The 19,577-nt window shown below is 40.4% G+C and overlaps 1 protein-coding gene across 4 annotated transcripts in view; it reads right to left on the reverse strand.

Moving 5' to 3' along the window:
* The window catches only part of FNDC3A (fibronectin type III domain containing 3A), a 66,383-nt gene that overhangs the window by 33,989 nt on the left and 12,817 nt on the right, over nt 1-19,577 (reverse strand). For 3 of the 4 annotated variants that reach the window (XM_081964073.1, XM_081964074.1, XM_081964075.1), the window contains exons 2-4: nt 11,526-11,661; nt 6,661-6,736; nt 4,646-4,722 (exon numbers count right to left, since the gene is read on the reverse strand). In XM_081964073.1, coding sequence (XP_081820199.1) covers nt 4,646-4,722; nt 6,661-6,736; nt 11,526-11,621 — 249 coding nt within the window. In that variant the 5' untranslated portion in view covers nt 11,622-11,661. Of the gene's footprint in view, nt 1-4,645; nt 4,723-6,660; nt 6,737-11,525; nt 11,667-19,577 lie in introns of all 4 variants that reach the window. The other variant, XM_081964076.1, reaches the window with a different exon arrangement.

The following is a 19,577-nucleotide window of genomic DNA, read 5'->3' on the forward strand; positions in this document are numbered from 1 at the left end:
TGCTGGGATGACTTTGGGCTAGTCCCTCTCTCTCAGACCAACCCACCTAACAGGGTTGTTGTTGCCGTGGGAAAAACAGGAGGAGAAAGGTGTGTCGGATACGTTCCCCACCTTGAGTTATTTGTAAAAATAATAAAGGCAGGATACAAATACATAAATAATGCTTTGGATTTTTCTACATAGCATATTGTTTTAATTTGAGACTTTGGGGTACCAAACATTAAACGTACAGGCAGAGAGATCATACTAAACGCAAACACGGTTAATCACTCCTCAAATTAACATGTAGATGTAACAGAACCTAACCTAATACCCCAAGCAAGACCCCAATTAATAGAGGGATTAAAAACAGCCCAATCAATAAAGGGATACAATCAAGATCAAGGAAGGTACTAATATCACTCTACAAAGTCTTAGTAAGACCACACCTAGAATACTGCATCCAGTTTTGGTCACCACACTATAAAAAAGATGTTGAGATTCTAGAAAGAGTGCAGAGAAGAGCAACCAAGAGGATTAGGGGATGGAGGCTAAAACATACGATGAATGGTTGCAGGAATTGGGGCATGGCTAGTCTAGTGAACAGAAGGACTAGGGGAGACAGGATAGCAGTCTTCCAATATTTGAGGGGCTGCCACAGAGAGGAAAGGGTCTACCTATTTTCCAAGGCACCTGAAGGCCAGACAAGGAACAATGGATAGAAACTGATCAAGGAGAGATTCAACCTAGAAAAAAGGAGGAACTTTCTGACAATGAGAACAATCAACCCATGGAATAGAAGCTGCCTTCGGAAGTTGTGGGAGCTTCATCACTGGAGGCTTTCAAGAAGAGATTGGACTGCCATTTGTCAGAAATGGTGTAAAGTCTCCTGCATGAGCAGGGGGTTGGACTAGATGGCCTATAAGGTCCCTTCCAACTCTGTCAATTTATTAAAGATGCAGGCAATCTTCTACTTTTTGCCATCTCTTCACCTTAAATATTTAAGTCAGAAGAAAATGAAGCACAATTCTTTTTTTTAACACGGATAGGAACTAAATGTACTTATTAGCTTTCGCTAACCTGGAGCCCTTCAACTGAGCTGGGATAGGAATTCCATAGAACAGCCAATGCCATTAAATAAGGCTGCAGAAAGCCGCTATTAAACTAATGCATTGTTGTGAGTTTCTTTGTCAGCCACAACTGAAGCTTACTGACTACAAATTCTGGGAAGTGCAGCCTGGCTTTGGGAAGGAAGAGATAAACTTTGGCAAAGACGAGATTAAATTCAATTGTACAGCTTATACAACGAGTACGTAAGCGAAGAGAAGGATGTGTTATGTGTTTGATGTGGTTTATCGTAAGCTTTAGAGTGGAAATAATGGATGAATTATACACTCAAAAGTGTACTGTTGTCATGTAACACAATACCAAAAGGGTTCTTAAACAATCGACTGAATAGTATCCTCTTGGCCACCAGCAAAATCTAGACAGCTTATGCCTGGGACGAACAATGTCATAACTGACCAACCAAATATTTTATCCTTTGATAAATTATTCTGCGTGAAACTTGTTTAATTTAGGCAACCTGTTCTCACATTTCCTAAACAGGATTTGGGAAAGGCTTATGGCTTACCCTATAAAAAACAAGACTTCCTTCCTCATCCATGATATATATAAAGCAAAGGCAGCCACAGTGAAAAGTATTTATATAAATATGCTGCAATGCACTCCTTGACAAGAATGGTTTTGCTATCATGCTTTAATCCAACCAAATTTTTTTTTCTACTAACTGCTGAGAAAGCCAAAGAAACAGACTTTGCTTAGATTAATTCAGAATTAGAAGAGTTGAACCTTAATAAAAAACAGGGGCTGCTAACATAGCCGTTATATTGTAGTCAACGAATTACAGACAGAGGCTTCAGACATTTATGCCTTGCAAATGACAATTGCAACCAACTACAGTGTTTACCCGAAAATAATCGTATTTTCTTCTGACCCCTGAAATAAGCGCTTGGCCTTATTTTCGGGAAGGTCTTATTACTTTTGAGGTGAAGGAGGCGGCGAGCGTGGTCACCTCATGGCTGCTGCTGTGTTGCAATATTTTTGGGGAGGGCTTATTTTTTAAGCACATAAGCTCAAAAGCCCGATTGGGCTTATTATCCGGAGAGGTCTTATTTTCAGTGAAACAGGGTAAAATAAATCAAAATAAGGAAAATAGCAAACATTCCATGAGATTTCAGTAATCCCTCACCAAACTCCTAAAATTTTGACTTTCCGGTCCAAGATGTTGCAAGATTCTAGAATGAGGTTATCAGAATTGTATAATGTTACGAAATTTCAAATGGCATTGTTTGGCAGAAGGTATCGGAGCTATTTCATAAGATTTTGGACAGTGTCTGAAGCCTGAAAAGCTTGCCAATTCCTAGGCCAGAAGACTTCCTTCTCCATCTGCCTAACATTTTCGGTTTCAAAAGAGGAGGAGAGAAGACATCACAGTCTAATTTCATAGGGCGGGGGGGAGGGGGGGATCATGTTAAGTGTTCTGGAGAAAATGCTAAGATTTCTCCCCAGTTAATTCAGTTGATTTCCTGCTTAATAAAATACACACTGACTATGGGATAAAGAATGAGCTTCGCAGCTTCTCAATCTTGATCTCTCGGAATATCTAGCCAATGTCAGCCTGTCCTAATTTGGAAACTCCAGACATTGGCTAGATATTCGGAGAGATCAAGATTGAGAAGCTACGAAGCTCCCGGGAAAGATGAATCAGCAGAAGATATGAACCACTTCAAGTTCCTGTTAGCTTGATCTCGTTATAAAGACAAAAGCAGAAAACATTTTTCGCAAGGGGGGGGGGGATTTTGTTTATCTAAACTGTGACCATTGTGATTCTGTTGAGCATGGAACATTGCAAGGCTGATACTGAAAATTCAAGGCCTTCTCAAAGATTCCCCTGGAGATTCAAAAGGGGATGATAAGCTGACTCCAGAACTGTCTGATTCAGCTCCATTGAAGCTCCGCATTCAGAGAAGAATGCTTCTGAGTCATTCGTGCCAATCAGAAGTTCCACCAAGGCTACAATGCTCAAGAGCTAATTGCCCTATAGAAGAGGAGTGGAAGGGTCGCAGAGGAAGTCTACGAAATCTGAAGCAATCAGACACAGCAGTCTATAGCTCTTGCCCACACTAAGGAGCGATTTGTATACAGTTGTAAGAAAACCTGAACTTACTGCCTTCCATTGAGGACCTGCACACTGCCCGAGTCAAAAAGAGGCTGTGAAAATAATTACTGACCCCTCGCATCCTGGACATAAATTGTTTCAACTTCTACCCTCAAAACGACGCTATAGGGCACTGCACACCAGAACAACTAGACACAAGTTTTTCCCCCATGTCATCACTCTGCTAACAAACAATTCCCTCAACACTGTCAAACTATTTACTAAGTCTGCCATACTATTAATCTTCTCATCGTTCCTATCACCAACTCCTCCCATTTATGATTGCAGGACTGTAACTTTGTTGCTTGTATTCTTCTGATTTCTATGATATTGTTTCCTGATTGCTTATCTGTACCCTATGACTATCATTAAGTGTTGTACCTTATGATTTGTGACAAACGTATCTTTTCTTTTATGTACACTGAGAGCATCTGCACCACAGACAAATTCCTTGTGTGTCCTCCAATCCCACTTGGCCAATAAAGAATTCTATTCTATTCTTTATTCTATTCTATTCCTTATTCTATTCCTTACTTTATTCTATTCCTTATTCTATTCTATTCTAATGTGAAATGCTGAATATAAAAAGAAAGATAAGGGATAATCCATTCTTTAAAACACCACTGGGATTGCTATTCTTCTACCAAAATAAAGACTGTTGAAAGGGCTATCCTTATGGACAAGACATTAAACAGAAGAATAGAAAATCAACTGAACATCTAAAAGCCTCTTTCACTCTGAAATAACATAAAATACACCCTACTTCAGTTTTTAGCTGAGGCTCTTGAGAAATGCTTGGTTTTCAACTGGCTGCCAAACTAAACTCCAGATGTTGGGGGGGGGGGGATCTGTTTGTTTCCAGTTCTGTGCTAGTACAATTCTACTTATAGTTAATATGTGTAATATTATGCATTCTATTTTTTTTCTCCATTTTCCCCTCAAAGATTCCCAGGAGAAAAAAATTCCGGCTTTAGCTCTATCTTTTGCTCAGTTATCTCTTCCAGCCACTTCCTTATCTTGCGCCAATATTTTCCAACCTCGGGCAGGTCCACCACATGTGGTAGAATTTCCCTGCTTGACCCAAATCATTTTGAACTTCCTTGGTAAAAAAATTCTGCTTTTTGCCTTGCCTAACAGGCTTTATATTTGGCACCTGGTTTGGGGGTTCATAGTCCACCACGTTCTTAATTTGTAGTATGGGCTACATCCTTAGCGATCGAGCTGTTTGTCCACTTTAGGATTATGGGAAATTATGAGAGCCTAAAACTGACTAATGGGATGAGAGCAGGAAAAAGAGGAGATATTCAGGTTCTTTTCTCCACTTGTCTCCCTTGTTACCTTGATGGATTATAAAGAGGTGATAAATTCCCCGTCCACTCACTTGGAAGATCTCCCTTTTACAAGTGTTCAAAGGCTCTGAATGATTACCTGAGAGACAATGATTACCTGAGAGACGTAACCAGGAGGCACAAATATTGGAGGGACAGAACCATTTGGTGACATCATAGGAACATGTGCTGGACCTGAAAGGAAACCAAGCAACACTGATTCATGACTCCTTGCAGAGCACTAAAACCAAGCACATTCACAGTTTATTTGACAAACGTAACCGTCGAATAGGCCGCCACGCGTAGGCCCATCCAGTTCATTCTTCCATCAAACCATTTAGCAAAAAAAATGGGGAACGAGATCAAATGCAGAAGGATACAGGTTTTTGCCTTGGTACCTCAACCTTGGCAACTTTTAAGATAGGAGGACTTCAAAAATTCCCCAGGCAGATTGGAAAAACTGTCCCATGCTGTTGAAAATCTCAGTGAAAGAGTCAAGTTTAGACATTTTTTTAAAAAAGACCCCTAAAACAAATACTCAACAATCTTACATAGAAAACTACTGACGGGATCAACGAAGATCTTCATTTTACATGACTTCTTTAAAGGCAAGTGTTTTATGAGGACCTTGGAGATTGGCCCAGGGGGCATTAAAAAATTACAGTGGACTCGTGTAATCGATCTGTTTGGTGATGCCACCGATTGCTTTTTTTTAAAAATCTGCAAGAAAGCTAGGCACTTTGAAGGAGAGTCTCCCTAGGCAAGTTTTTATTTCTGTCACATTCTGACTGAGATTTATTTAAACGGTACATCTCTAGAAGCGAAACCAAGTAGGGAAGCTGTACCTCAACTCTTGCTTGAAAACTTGGAGGAAAAAAATGTCTTCTCTAGTCTGCCCTCATCCGCCCCCCCCCCCCTTTCTTGCATTTTGGTGGGTCAACAGCTAGTAGCTCACCAGGTTTCGGCACCAAAGAAGCAAGGCCTCTGATCCCTTCTTGTGCGATATATTCTACATCAGGGGCGTCAAACTCAATTTCACTGAGGACCGCATCAGGATTGTGTTTGACCTTGGGGGGGGGGCAGCTTGACGTCACTAGTGTTGGGGGCGCCCGTGATGGCCCGATCACTCTGCTGGACAAAATGGGCTCCCAAGCTCCGTCTTCAGCTGGGACAGCCTTCTGCAACCCTCTGCCAGCGAAAAGAGAGCTTGGGAGGGCCATGCGCGAGTCCTCCCGAACTCCGTTTTTGCTGGCAAGAGGCACCACGGGCCAGTCCTTCGCTGTTTCCAGAGCGGCCCGGTGAGCCAGTTCTAAGCACACCGCGGGTCTTGAGTTTGACACCCCTGTTCTACATCATCCATGCTAGACAAAAAAAGGTAAGGTGGTAGAGAGGTCTCCAACCTGGAAGACTTATTAAGTTCTAGGAACAGAATGATGCTCTTTGCTGGAGCAACTTTGACTTGAGTTAATAACAAAGCATGTGGTTTGGCTCTATTTTTCCTGATGCTTCAACCCCCAGCCTGGGAAAGTTAGCAAAGACTTCTTTTATGGCCTTCCCACTTTCTCTAACCTATCAGAAATTGTCCGAGAATGGGGATCCTGGGGAAAAAATGTCCAGTAAAATATCCCTTTATGACATCAGACTGGATGAGTTTTGATGACATTCGGCTCGTGGCCATTCAAAATGCAGAAGCCGAGAGAAGTTTTCACAGAATGACGCTGTGATTTTTGAGATCTTTATCAGAAGCCTTAATCTTTCCTTGTGGCTATTGTTTGACCTTCGACGTTAGATTTAACTTCTTTGCTCTATAACTGGTCTTCTAGAGAGATGGCTAGCTCATCACTGTGGCTATGATGATTGCGAAATCATTCTGCGTAGGAAATGGACTTGACTCAATAACCTTCAACTTTCCTCAATCTGAGTTCCTTCTAAATGTACGTCCTTCAACTTCCAAAATTCTCTAGAAGTAGAATTCAGAGGAACTCTTGCTGTTGGGAGCCTAGCTATCAGTAAGGTTGTTTTCTTGTTATGAACCTGCAGAACTATGATAAAGTCCTCTAGCCACATTGATTTAATAGGCATGCAGTATCTGATATCAGTAATTTCAGAGTATACTCTTGTGGCATTGTTTACCTTGAATACACTGGATATGACCATCTTCAGTTCTTATTGTGAATGTCTCTCCTGGGTTTACTTGCACCAGAATAACCTAGGAATAAGAATATTAAGTCCTATTTTGAACTTCATCTGAAAGCAACATATAACTTTGCAAAACTAAACACATCAGATTAGAAACATCAGTGATAGTAATCAGTAAAAATCAAACAGAAGTCATACGTGCATTTTTTGAACCCTTTAAGTAGGCATACAGTACAAAATTATTATTAAAAGTACCAGATTTGAAAATAAATCCAGCAAATGAAAGAGAATCACTTCCCCACGACACTTACAAATGTTTCCTCCAACTGACAGCTAAACAAATAGTATTGCAGAAAGTTTCATTTCTCTATTATTTTTCAGTCACTAAATCATATAAAACCAATGTATACAGGGAAAAATATTTCTAATCCATGTTTGGCTTCTCCCTCAAATGATATTTGAAATGTGTCCATTATTTCTCATAAAAGGTTGCTAATATTTTTATGCTTTCTTTCTTCACTGATTTCCAAATAACTTAGTGGTTTTAATTGCAATTTCATTGGAAATTACAAGCGGTCACTCTTTTTGCAGCTGGTGTTCCTCAAAGATTAAGTGACCGCAAACATTGAAAAAGTGAAAAACATATTGAATTATTGAACAAGGTAATGAAAGTTCATAATTCAACAAAACATGTATATTAAACAGTGATTTGGAAAGAAGGATTAGAAAACTTTGTTATTAAATATTATGGATGTTTAGCTAGAATAGGACATAAGGATTCAGTGTTATTGGAGGATTTTATAGTAAATGAAATGCCAGTATGTGGTTATGTATTAAATCTTGGTATATTTTATGATGAAGGACGTTTAAACAATTATAGTCAAATGAAAATGGAGGTATGATGATGGTAACATGTATAAATATCTGAGTAAAATTCTTGAGTTAATATGAATTATGTTTGTTGACTGTGGAAGAGATGCACGAAAGCCTTTTGGTAGCCAACTGATACACTTTCTACAGGATGTAACGAAGGATGTGCTGTGTTTGTTTTGAAAATAAAAAATAAAAAAACTTTTATAAAAAACAAAACAAAAGCAAAGCATGTATATTACTATTATTATTGTTGTTGTTATATAACTTCAAATAACTAAGATGAACATTGTTTTATTTGTTTTAAAATGTGATTAGAAAGGGGATTTTTTTTTTAAATATAACAGTGGCATAACAAAAAATTAGAAAGGGGAACAATGGAAGATTATAATTTAATATAAATCTGTGTATTAGAATTATATAAGTCTGTTAAACATAACAAATATGATTATTGGTATTCGACATACCACCCAGTTCATTTAATGACCGTTCAAAGTTACAACGCTACTGAAAAAGGGGACTTATGACCATTTTTAACACTTATGACCGTTGCAGCATCCCCCCTCCCCCGGATCCCGTGGTTTATATTCGGATGCTTGACAACTGATTCATATTTATGATGGTCGCAGTGTCCTGGGGTCACGTGATCCCATTTTGCGACCTTCTGACAAGCCAAGTCAATGGGGAAACCAAATTCACTTAACAACGATGTTACTTATTTAACAACGGCCGTGATTCAGTTAACAAACACGACCAAAGAAAAGCTGCAAAATGGTTCTAACACACTTAACTAATGTTTCACTTAGCAGCATAAATGTTGTGGTCGTAACTTGAGGACTACCGGTATGAGACCTTTCACTGCTTTCCCTCAAGAAGGGAAAATACCCTTTAAAAGTGCCTTATTAAAGCCATCTAGGAAGGAGCCACGAAGAGAACAGTGGTTAGTAATTTATGACATCTGAAATGGGGAACGCCATCGCTGAGGGATACATCATGTGCTTTGCAAACAGGAATGCGCAAGTTAACTTTATGACAATTCCAGGCAGGGCTTTAACAGATTCTTGGTTGAACCCATGATGACCATGATAGAAGGCTTCTTTTAAAATTCTTGTGATTTTAAAAATTCAAGCCAATTCAACTTTCCCCCCACCCACAACCCTTCTGGAGTTTTAAACAAGCCGGCAGCTTTCTGACTATAAACTAATTTGATTTTTATTCAGCATTATTACAGCCCACTGAAGCAAATGTTGTCCTGCTATTCTGATCCAAATATACCTTTAGTAGACAGTTTTTAAAAAAAAAAAAACGTTGAGGACTACAAGCCCAAATGAGTGGTTGGTTCCAGATTGAACAATCCTGATGTTATTTTACCTAGCAATGGTCACAATTCAAAGTCTAAAATCAAAATCTTTTTAGTTTGAGAAACATTGCAAATATAATAAGCTGTACACTCCCAGTAAATGAAAAAAGGCCAAGTTGGTTTATATGTAGAACAGATAAGATAAAGGAGGAATTAAATAATGGCCTAAGATCAGCACAGCCAAGCCTTTTGCTTCTTACTGCGGACACATTTTTTTTCTCCTAAAAGTAAAGGTTCCCCTCGCACATAGGTGCCAGTCGTTCCCAACTCTAGGGGGCAATGCTCATCTGTGTTTCAAAGCCGAAGAGCCAGCGCTGTCCGAAGACGTCTCCGTGGTCATGTGGCCGGCATGATTAAACACCGAAGGCGCACGGAATGCTGTTACCTTCCCACCAAAGGTGGTCCCTATTTTTCTACTTGCATTTTTTTTGTCCTTTTGAACTGCTAGGTTGGCAGAAGCTGGGACAAGTAATGGGAGCTCACTCCATTACGTGGCGCTAGGGATTCGAACTGCCAAACTGCCGACCTTCTGATCGACAAACTCTTAGCCCCTGAGCCCCCGCGTCCCTCTGTTTTTTCTTGCAATAAGAAATCGAACGTGCCATATTTTTCAAAACTCCTGACCCGATTTCCCAAGGTTGAATTGGTTAAATATTTTAGATTGCAATAGAAGGCTTTTTGAGACAAGTTATGGCTCCCTTCTGACGAAGGAAAGGTACATTTTTATCTCAACTCTTTTCATTAAAAGGTCATGCGTGTAATATCTAGGACGTACAAAAGGAGATAATTTCTCATTAAACAACTTTCAGAAGCCTATATTTTATCTGCAGCCATTCTGGCAAAAAGTTCTGGGGGGAAAAAAATGCAAGAAAGATATGGACACCTACCCGAAGACACTATTCTTCATAACAAGTGTGTTATCTAGAAGGATTTTGGCAAGAAGCTTACAAAGATGCTTACCTCCACATTCATTTCCACAGGAGAAAATATATCGATTCTACAGGTTTTGCTTTAAATTGCCCTGTGTTTAGAGCTATTTTGCAAGCTCCAAAAAGCTGGAGCCCACCCTCAAGCTTCAAATTAGATCAAAACAGACTTACAACAAGGTGAAAGTGATTATTAAATGAAATGCCAGTTAATCTGGTTTTCTACAGTTGTGTCTTAAGAACCGAACAATTTGCAAGGCTACTGATAACTTGGCTCCTGGAAAAATAAAATAAAACCTTCCAGGGCTCTCTGACCCAGAAACAGACAAGAAGTTTAAAAACATACTGGTCAACATGGAGCCAACAGAGTGAAAACAAAGATTTCCTGAAGTTTTAATTGTGAGTGATAAGTCCGGTTGTGCTAGTCCTTGAATTAATCTAATCAAACTTCCAGGGCATCTAAAATGTTTAGGTTCTTCATAGGTTTTCAGCTGCAATGGAATGCTTTGCTTAGAAAATTCTCCCATTTCTTGCAATATTTATTTCAAACCAATTAGCTGGGCAGTAGCTCTGAGGGCTTTCGAACCTAACTCTGTGAATGCCCACAGAACTGCTTTTGTGCAATTTTTAACATGAGTGCTGAATCACGCACCTGATTTACATAAATCATTCCATCTTTTCCTTTAAAGGGGACCAATATATCTGACAACATGGATCCTTACAAGAACTGACCATCACATAAACAAATAGGGACTCTCAGTTCCACGTGAAATCTTTTAAACAATTCTGCAACATGGTTTCCAAAAATTTTACTATTCAAGGAAAAATCCTCCAGACATCCTTAAAGCAAGGTTTGGGATCTAAATTCTTGCATTAGATTATAAAGATAATGCGTATTGAGGATCTTCACGTTATTACCTCTTACTGCAAATGCTATTATTGAAACTGATTCAACAGATAAAAGAAGGAAATACATCAACATTCCATTGCACAATTGCACAACTCATTGTATACGGTAAGAAGCAATATAAGTATTTCCTAAAACAAAGAAACGAAACGTAAAGAAAAATTATCAGCCGGCAAAAAGCTATTTTAGATCAGAGCATGGATACTTTAGATTTGCATTTATGGGAGATTCTATATGTATCTAGAAAGAAATACCATTTTACATCTGGCATAAACAGCTTCGTACATTTTCGGTTCCTTAAACTAACACTCATAGTTTTAGAAAATCACATGACAACATGATTCTTCCTGTCCTTAAGGCACTGAATTTATAAAACAGAATATTCTCCATTTTACGGCAATAGTTTAATTATAGTAATCACAGACTTCTAGAGAATGGCCATTTTTCCCACTGTTTTTAAATTATGATTACATCTGATTGCCATCTAGTTAATTTTTCAGAGTTAACAAGCACACAGAGAAGGAATGGAACTGATGTTGTTATATATAATGACAACCATGTTGAACTTTGGAACTTGTTATCCAATTTTAATAAAAATCAATTATGTTCCGAAGATTTCGAAGAGATTGTTAAGCCACGGCTTGCTTAAAACATCCTTTGCTAAATAAACTGTGGCCAGAGGAGCTTAGCCATGTTAAGCCATTATCTACGACCTAAAGTGGCACAGATGATGTGCAAAAGAGCATTTGCAAAAGAGAACATTCTGAAGATTCCTGCCTTACGCAGGTCAACTTACCTGTTGTGTGGTGTCCCCATTGACCATATGAGGTAGAAGTGGCACTTCATTCAAAATAGGTGTGGCTTCTAATGGAGGTGGCTGGTCTGCCATCATAAGTGAAAGGACCGATCATCAATGGTTTCTCTCAGATCGGCTTACCTGGGAAAACAGAAATGTCAACAGGTTCTTCAGATGTCAACAGGTTCTTATTATGGTACGGCATGAATTATCTCTGGGGCTTTGGGCTTCTGAAAAAAATCATCCACTGACTGAGAAAAATCCCAAAGCAAAAGGTCAAACGTCAGTAATAGAAAAAGGACCAGCATCTTACCGGCCACATCCAGCGTAGAACAAGAGTCAGCAACAAGAGCCAGTATGAAAGCTTTCCCCCAACTTTAAACACAGCATCTTTGCTGATTCGTTTCAGAGTTTGTGCAGAAAACTAATTACAACGGTACCCCTCTCTATTATGATGAGCAATTTTATCAACAGTGAAATAAAAAGAAAGCGGTTTTTCAAAGCCACACCCTTTGTCAAAAAAATGTGGCTCGTCAAGGCTCTTCTTTCAATAAAACCTACTTCAACCCTCCGCCGGCATATTGAAAAGAAAAGAAGAAGAAAAAATACAGCGCAAATCAAGGAAAGTCCTCTGGGAGCTAGCCAAGCATTCAAATTACTGGTTTAAAAATATAACCGGCTGTGAAAAACATGCCTGAAACATTTGAGATACAGGTGGCAGTTTGGAAGGACTGGAAGGAGAAGTCAGGTGGTGTGCGGTGTGTCTATTTCCACATTTGAGGTTTCTAGCAGATTATAAGGCACTTTTTGCACGAAGAAGGCTTTTCTGAAAAGCAAAGGATTTGTTGGACGCACAAGAGAAAAAAACAGGTTGCTGCATTACTTATTTAGATGTATAGCACGGTTTCTTAACCAGCCTCTGGAGTTATTACAGAAGCTCTATACCAGGGGTGTCCAAACTTGGGAACTTTAAGACTTGTGGACTTCAACTCCCAGAATTCCCCAGCCAGCATGGCTGGCTGGGGAATTCTGGGAGTTGAAGTCCACAAGTCTTAAAGTTCCCAAGTTTGGACACCCCTGCAGTGTTCACCATATGAGAGAAAGGGAGAAGTGAATTGCAACGGCTGGGAGCAGATAAAGCCATTTACAAGTGGCCCATTCCCATAAGACAGGCATCAGCAACAGGTGGCTCTTTCATCCCTCCACTGCGGCTCCCTGTCGCTCAAAATATGCGTCACAACCACCAATCTGCCGGCATGGGATTTATTGGGCTTTCCAACCCCCAGTAGGCCAACCACGGATAAATCCAAGAAAAGAAAAGTCTCAGAAGAAGACAGAATGTTTAATTCAATTACATATGCTAGTTGTAGCTCCCGGTGTTTTCTTTTCTGTGGGAAACAGGTCCAAATGGCTGCTTGGGTGTTTAAGGTTGCCGACCCCTGACCTAAGAATTTAATCAGATCTTTTAAAAATACCATGTCAAGGTTTCCAACAACCCTTCCAGAGCAACATTTAGATAGAAAGAAATTTCCACCACTTCAGAAACGTTATTATGCCTGAACGTCTAAGAGTCATCTTAGCCACAGGCAGATCTGTGTGAGGTCGTTAGTGCCCTCTGGGTTTCGTTGTTTTCTTGTATACATTTCACGACCCAACTAGGTAACATCATCAGGGCTTTGTCTGGGTGTGTCGTATGACATCTCCCCCCTCCCCCCAAAAAAGAGACTCAGGACAGCTATCAGTGTCAAAATAAAACACCACCCATGCAAAAACTCAAGCGCATGTAAAAATGATTTTTTTAAAAAAAGCACTGAAAAATATGTATCATGCACCCACATAAATCACCTTCACACTCTCCCACTGGGAGAAGTAGAACAGGTAAGTCAAGATATGGCCAAGGTAGTTTCTGTGTAATACCCCAGCCTGAAACCTGAGTGCTAGAAGTCCCCCCAAAAATGTTTCTTCTAAGACCCTTTGCAGTTTGAAGACTTCAGATAAGCCACTATCGTTCTGGATGCAGTTTTCAAAATACTGTGATAACAAATGGCGTGTCACAAATTAAGTTCAGGTTTAATACCCAAAGTGATTTTCAATCATTCATAACAGAGTAACAGTGCCTCTAAGCACAAGCAAAATACTTTCCCATTTACCATGGGTAACAGACTGATCCGCTCACCACAATTAAGAAGGCCTAATTGTACAGTTTTGGTCCCTATAAATTTGATCTCTTTCTAAAATTTAAAAGAATTCCTCTGGCAAGTCCCACAGAAAACATGTTTTCAAAACAGGCTTATAACATTCTGGAAAGTGCATTTTTCTTTCTCACTTAAGAAATCCACTCAAGATCTTCATTGCAGGAGAATCAGTTACACGATAGCTAATTTAGAGAAGCTCCATAGCCCATAAACAAAATCTGATGCAGAAAGTGGAACTGAGAATGAAAGAGAGAGAGGAGGGGGGAGGGAGGGAGAGAGAGAGAGAGAGAGAGGGAGAGGAGAGGGAGAGAGAGAGAAGGAGAGGGAGAGAGGGAGGGAGAGGGAGGGAGAGAGAGAGAGAGAGGAGAGGGAGAGAGAGAGAGAAGGAGAGGGAGAGAGGGAGGGAGAGAGAAGGAGAGGGAGGGAGAGGGAGGGAGAGAGAAGGAGAGGGAGAGAGAGAGAAGGAGAGGGAGAGAGGGAGGGAGAGAGAGAGAGGAGAGGGAGAGAGAGGGAGGGAGGGGGAGAGAGAGAGAAAGAGGGAGAGAGAGAAGGAGAGGGAGAGAGGGAGAGGGAGAGAGAAGGAGAGAGAGGGGGGGAGGGAGAGGGAAGGAGGGAGGGAGAGAGGGGGGGATGCAAAGCAAGAGGAATAAATGAAGGAACTCTGCAGGGGACTATTAAGGAATTTCTGAAATCAACCTGCTTTTCCTATTAAGGAACTGCTTCTTGCTGTTACTTCTAAAAATCAACTAGCAATCAGATTGAAACTACAGGAATCAGTTGGTTCCAAGAGAAAGGAAATACTTTTCCAGATAAACAGAAACTAAAATGCAGATCAGCTTCAAGGAAAGTACGAAAACACTGTGACCCAATTCTCTCCGTTAGCCTATCGGGAAATAGACAACAGATTAACAGAGTCAGAAGGGACCTTGTAGGTCATCTAGTCCAACCCCCTCCCCAAATCCAATAGTATTTCCCTACAAAATAAAAATTGGGGGTGGGGGTCAGGAAACTTTACAGATGCCATTTAGGGGGAAAAAACACTATTTCCTCTGACATATGGGCAGTCCTCAACTTACAACAATTCATTTAGTGACCATTCAAAGTTACAACACCGCGGCAAAAAGTGACTTATGGCCATTTTTCGCACTTACGACCATTGCAGTACCCCCCCATGGTCACGTGATCAAAATTCAGATGCTCGACTCATATTTATGACGGTTGCAGTGTCCCATGGTCAGGTGGGCACACCTTTTGCGACCGCCTGACAAGCAAAGTCAGCGGGGAAGCCCGATTCACTTAAACAACCCTGTTACTAACCTAACACTTGCAGTGATTCACTTAACAACTGTGGCGCAAAAAAAGGTGGTAACGTGGGGAAAACAAATCATTTAACAAATGTTTCGCTTAGCAACAAAAATCCGGGGTTCAACTGTGGTTGCAAATTGAGGACAACCTGTATATTTCATGTCTGTCTGGCAACTTTTCCAAAGCCCCTGAAGGCCAGACGAGGAATCATGGATGGAAACTGGCCAAGGAGAGATTCAACCTGGAAATAAGGAGGAACTTATCTGACAGTGAAAACAATCAACCCATGGAACAGAAGTTGCCTTCAGAAGTTGTGGGAGCTTCATCCCTGGAGGCTTTCAAGAAGAGACTGGACTGCCATCTGTCAGAAATGGTGTAGGGTCTCCTGCTTGGCCGGGGGGTTGGACTAGATCAGGGGTCACCAACTTTTAGGACCTCAGAGACCACTAAATTTATAATTTTAAATCCCACGGACCAAAAAGATAAATAGCATTTAGTGCAATATCAAAAATGCAAATAATTTTTCTACGGACCACCAAAATTTTCTTGCAGCCCACCTGTTGTCCACAGACCACTAGTTGGTGACCGCTGGACTAAATGACCTACAAGGTCCCTTCCAACTCTGTTAATCTGTTATCTGTTATTATTAACTTAATTGTGTTGCAGTAAAGCACCCATTTCCCTGCGAATTCTTGGCAAGATCCCCTACTTTGTCACCTTAGAGACATTGGCAAGTGAGTTTGATCGAAACTGGTAACACCAGCTTTCATTATAGAACTTTTGAAAGAACGAGGTGCCAGGTACACAAAAACAATCCCAGGTGCTATTACAAAGGCTAAAGAGGATCCTTGTTCCCAGAATGCAGCGCTTCTCATAAACTTCAAAAACTGGCCTGTTTAAGAGCCAGTCATCTTAAGTCATGGCTTATCGAACTGAAAAATGAATGTTGTGACTGCCATAATGTAAGACGTCTAAGATCTGGTAATGAATTGCTTCTCATTAAGTCCACACCAAACAAGCTTTGAGTTTGAGCTCTGATTCTATAAAGTTAGTATATAACTCCAAGAATATTTCCAGGAAAAAGAGGGGGTGGGGGAGGAGGAATTTAATGCAAATGAAAGGTTATAAGTTGCCTAAAATCGCCTCTAAATGAGACGGATGGCAAAATAAACAAACAAATAAATAAAAAAACTTGGAGTCAATGTTCCTGAATACAGAAGGTTATTTATTTTGGATTTTTTGTTTGCTTGTTTGTTAATCGCAATAGACCCTGCCTCGAAGACAAGACTCCCAGTGGCTCACAAAAGAATATACAACAAAATGTAAAATAATAAACAAGGGACAAATAAAACCCCAAGCACAGTGTATGGAATTAGTCCTTCAGAAAAGCCATTGCACATCACTAGAGACAGGTACAGGTCCAATAGCTCTTGTCAATGAAAACCAATATTTAGGCCATTTCTATAAATGCCACCATCAAATCTGGGAAACAAACCTTCATTCGTGTATTTTGTGAGGCATGGCTATTTCTTCTTTCTTTCTCAACGGTACTTAATATTTTACAAAGGGTTTCTAACATTAATGCTTCATATATTGTATTGGTTGACAGATCCTGAACAGACCTGGAGGTCAGTTTACCAAATATTTACCAGCTCAGTAAGCACTAATCCATTATTACATTTTGACACTTGGGCTGTAACCAAAGCCTACTTGTAAATCTGAAGGTGTGTGTATGTACACACACACACACACACACACAGCCTTTTCAACGAAAAAAATCTGTAGTACCTTAAAAGCGAGCAAAATAACTCAAGGATCAAATGCCTCATCTTAAGCAGTGACCACTATAGTTCCCATTTAATTTAACAGCTGCTAGGATATATCCCAGAGGAAGATAGCTCTACTCATCCAATTAATGTCTGATAACCAGAACAGTCAACTAAGTCAAAATGTCAATCTCTAGTGGCAATCATTAAAAAATAAGCCTTTTAAAATAACTGCAAAGTTTGATGAAGTTGAAAAAAATATTTAGACACCAACGAGAACACTAGTTTTAAAAAGCTGTGACAAGTTTGCTATTGTTTCACTTCAAAACACACAGATTTAAAAAAGGCTTTGAAAGTTGCCATTTGGTATCAAATTGGCCTTTGGATCTACACTTCCAATGCTCAAATTTCAATTTTCACTATTATTTTCCTGGGCTCCAAGATCAACGCAGATGGGGACTGCAGCCAAGAAATTAAAAGACACTTGCTCCTGGGGAGGAAAGCTAGGACAAATCTAGATAGCATACTAAAAAGTAGAGACATGACCCTGCCAACAAAAGTGCATATAATCAAGGCTGCAGTTTTCCTAGTTGCAATGTATGGCTGTGAAGATTGGACCATAAGGGTGAGGGCCAAAGAATGGAGGCCTTTGAACTCTGGTGCTGGAGAAGACTCCTGCGAGTCCCTTGGACTGCAAGGCCATCCAACCGGTCAGTCCTAGAGGAGATGAACCCTGACTGCTCTTTAGAAGGCCAGATCCTGAAGAGGAAACTCAAAGACTTTGGCCACCTCATGAGAAGGAAGAAGGACTCCCTGGAGAAGAGCCTCATGCTGGAAAAGATTGAGGGCAAAAGAAGAAAAGGACGACAGAAAAGGAGGTGGCTGGATGGAGTCACTGAAGTATTTAAGCATCAGCTTCAATGGACTCCGGGGGATGGTTGAGGACAGGAAGGCCTGGAGGAATGTTGTCCATGGGATTGTGATGGGTCGAACACAACTTTGCAACTAACAACAAAATGAACTACCAAAGTCCCCTGAACATACTCAAGATAACATACGCTGCAACTCTTCGGACAGCCACACTGGAGAATGGAGAAAGAATCAACACAGAATTATTTAAGAAAAACTGATGACAGGCAGCCAAACTCTACTGTCTAAAGGAAAGTAGGAACAGATCTAAATTAGCATTAATAACTTTTTCATGTATCTGCAATAGTAATCAAGGGACTATTAGAACAGGAATAAGATCAAAACTGAGTTTTGTTTCAATGTTTTATATATATATATATTCATATACTGCCCATCAAGGAAGCCAAGTTCTAGATATTTTTTTTAAATTTCAATTACCAGAGAAGGACAACAGGCCATTTGTCTGAAGTGATATAGAGTCTCCTGTTTGAACAGGGGGTTGGCCTAGAAGACCTCCAAGGTCCCTTCAAACTCTGTTATTCTAGGTTCCATTTTCTATTAGGAACATTCTCAGTAGTTCTAGAAGTGACTGTAACGTTGGCAATCCAACTAGTCTGGGATTTAATGAGGACATCTGTGGTTTGCAAAAGCCAAATTACATGTTCGCATTCATTTTTAAGTAAATAACTCATGGAATTTTGTAATTTCATCGCCAGTCAGTCAAAGAACGGGTGGTAGGAACCCAGACGAAGCATCTAAGCATACAACCCACATACTAGCTGCCAGTTTCTTATTTGCACAAACAACTACAGGGAGCAATTTATTAATACCTCTAGACCCTTTTAATAAAGACTGGATGACTTCGTTTTACCCGAGAGTCAACGTAGTGCAGTGGTTAGAGTATTGGATTCGGACTGAGAAGGCATCCACATTGAAAGCAATGCTTTAATGCTTAGAAACCACCTTCATGGGAATCTTGGCATATGCCAAAGGAGGGGAGGGGGAAGAGTTAGTGTAAGGAGTATCCCAAGCGTTGGCTTAATGTACCTTGCCAATTCTTTATTCATTAATTGATAATTCAGCTATCATATGCTCGAGGGCATATGCTGACAATGAACTCAAAGCCAAAAGTTCAAAGCTTTGAATGGCATGGTATACTAGTGCCAGTCTGGTATGTTGGTGCCAGTCTGGCATGGTGGTTAAGGCCCCAGGCAAGAATCCAGACGACTATGAGTTCTACCATATTTCCCGAAAATAAGTCGGGGTCTTCTTTTCTTTTGACCCCCGAAATAAGTGCTTGGCCTTATTTTCATGGAAGTCTTATTATTTTTGAGGTGCAGGAGGTGGCGAGCGTGGCCACCTCATGGCTGCTGCTGTGTTGCAATATTTTCAGGGAGGGTTTATTTTAGCACATGTGCTCAAAAGCCCAATTGGGCTTAGTATCCAGGGAGGTCTTATTTTCAGGGAAACAGGGTAGCTTGGGTGACCTTGGGCCAATCGTTCTCTCTCAGTCCTAGAAAAGAGACGAAGGTAAAAGACTTCCAAAATCTAAGAAAAATGTAGGGACTTGCCCAGGCAGTCGCCAGGAGTCAATAAACTAACCACAAGGCGCGCACACACACACACAACACACACAGCCACAAATCTAACACTCAGCCAAACAAAACTTGGATCTGACCTGATCTAGCCCAGCTTGCAGAAAAGACTGTCCTCAATCTGTTGGGTACCGAGATGGTTCAAAGTTTGTTGTGGGATTCATGTCTACATTTCGTCCCTGCCAGCTAGTATGACGCCAATAATAGATGGCGAGAACATTGTTTAAGCAGCATCTCACCCATTCTCCAAACACAGGAATGTACATTATAAGATTGCCTAAA

Source organism: Natrix helvetica (genome assembly GCF_964273705.1).
Source record: "Natrix helvetica genome assembly, chromosome: 11".
NCBI classification, from domain to species: domain Eukaryota; kingdom Metazoa; phylum Chordata; class Lepidosauria; order Squamata; family Natricidae; genus Natrix; species Natrix helvetica.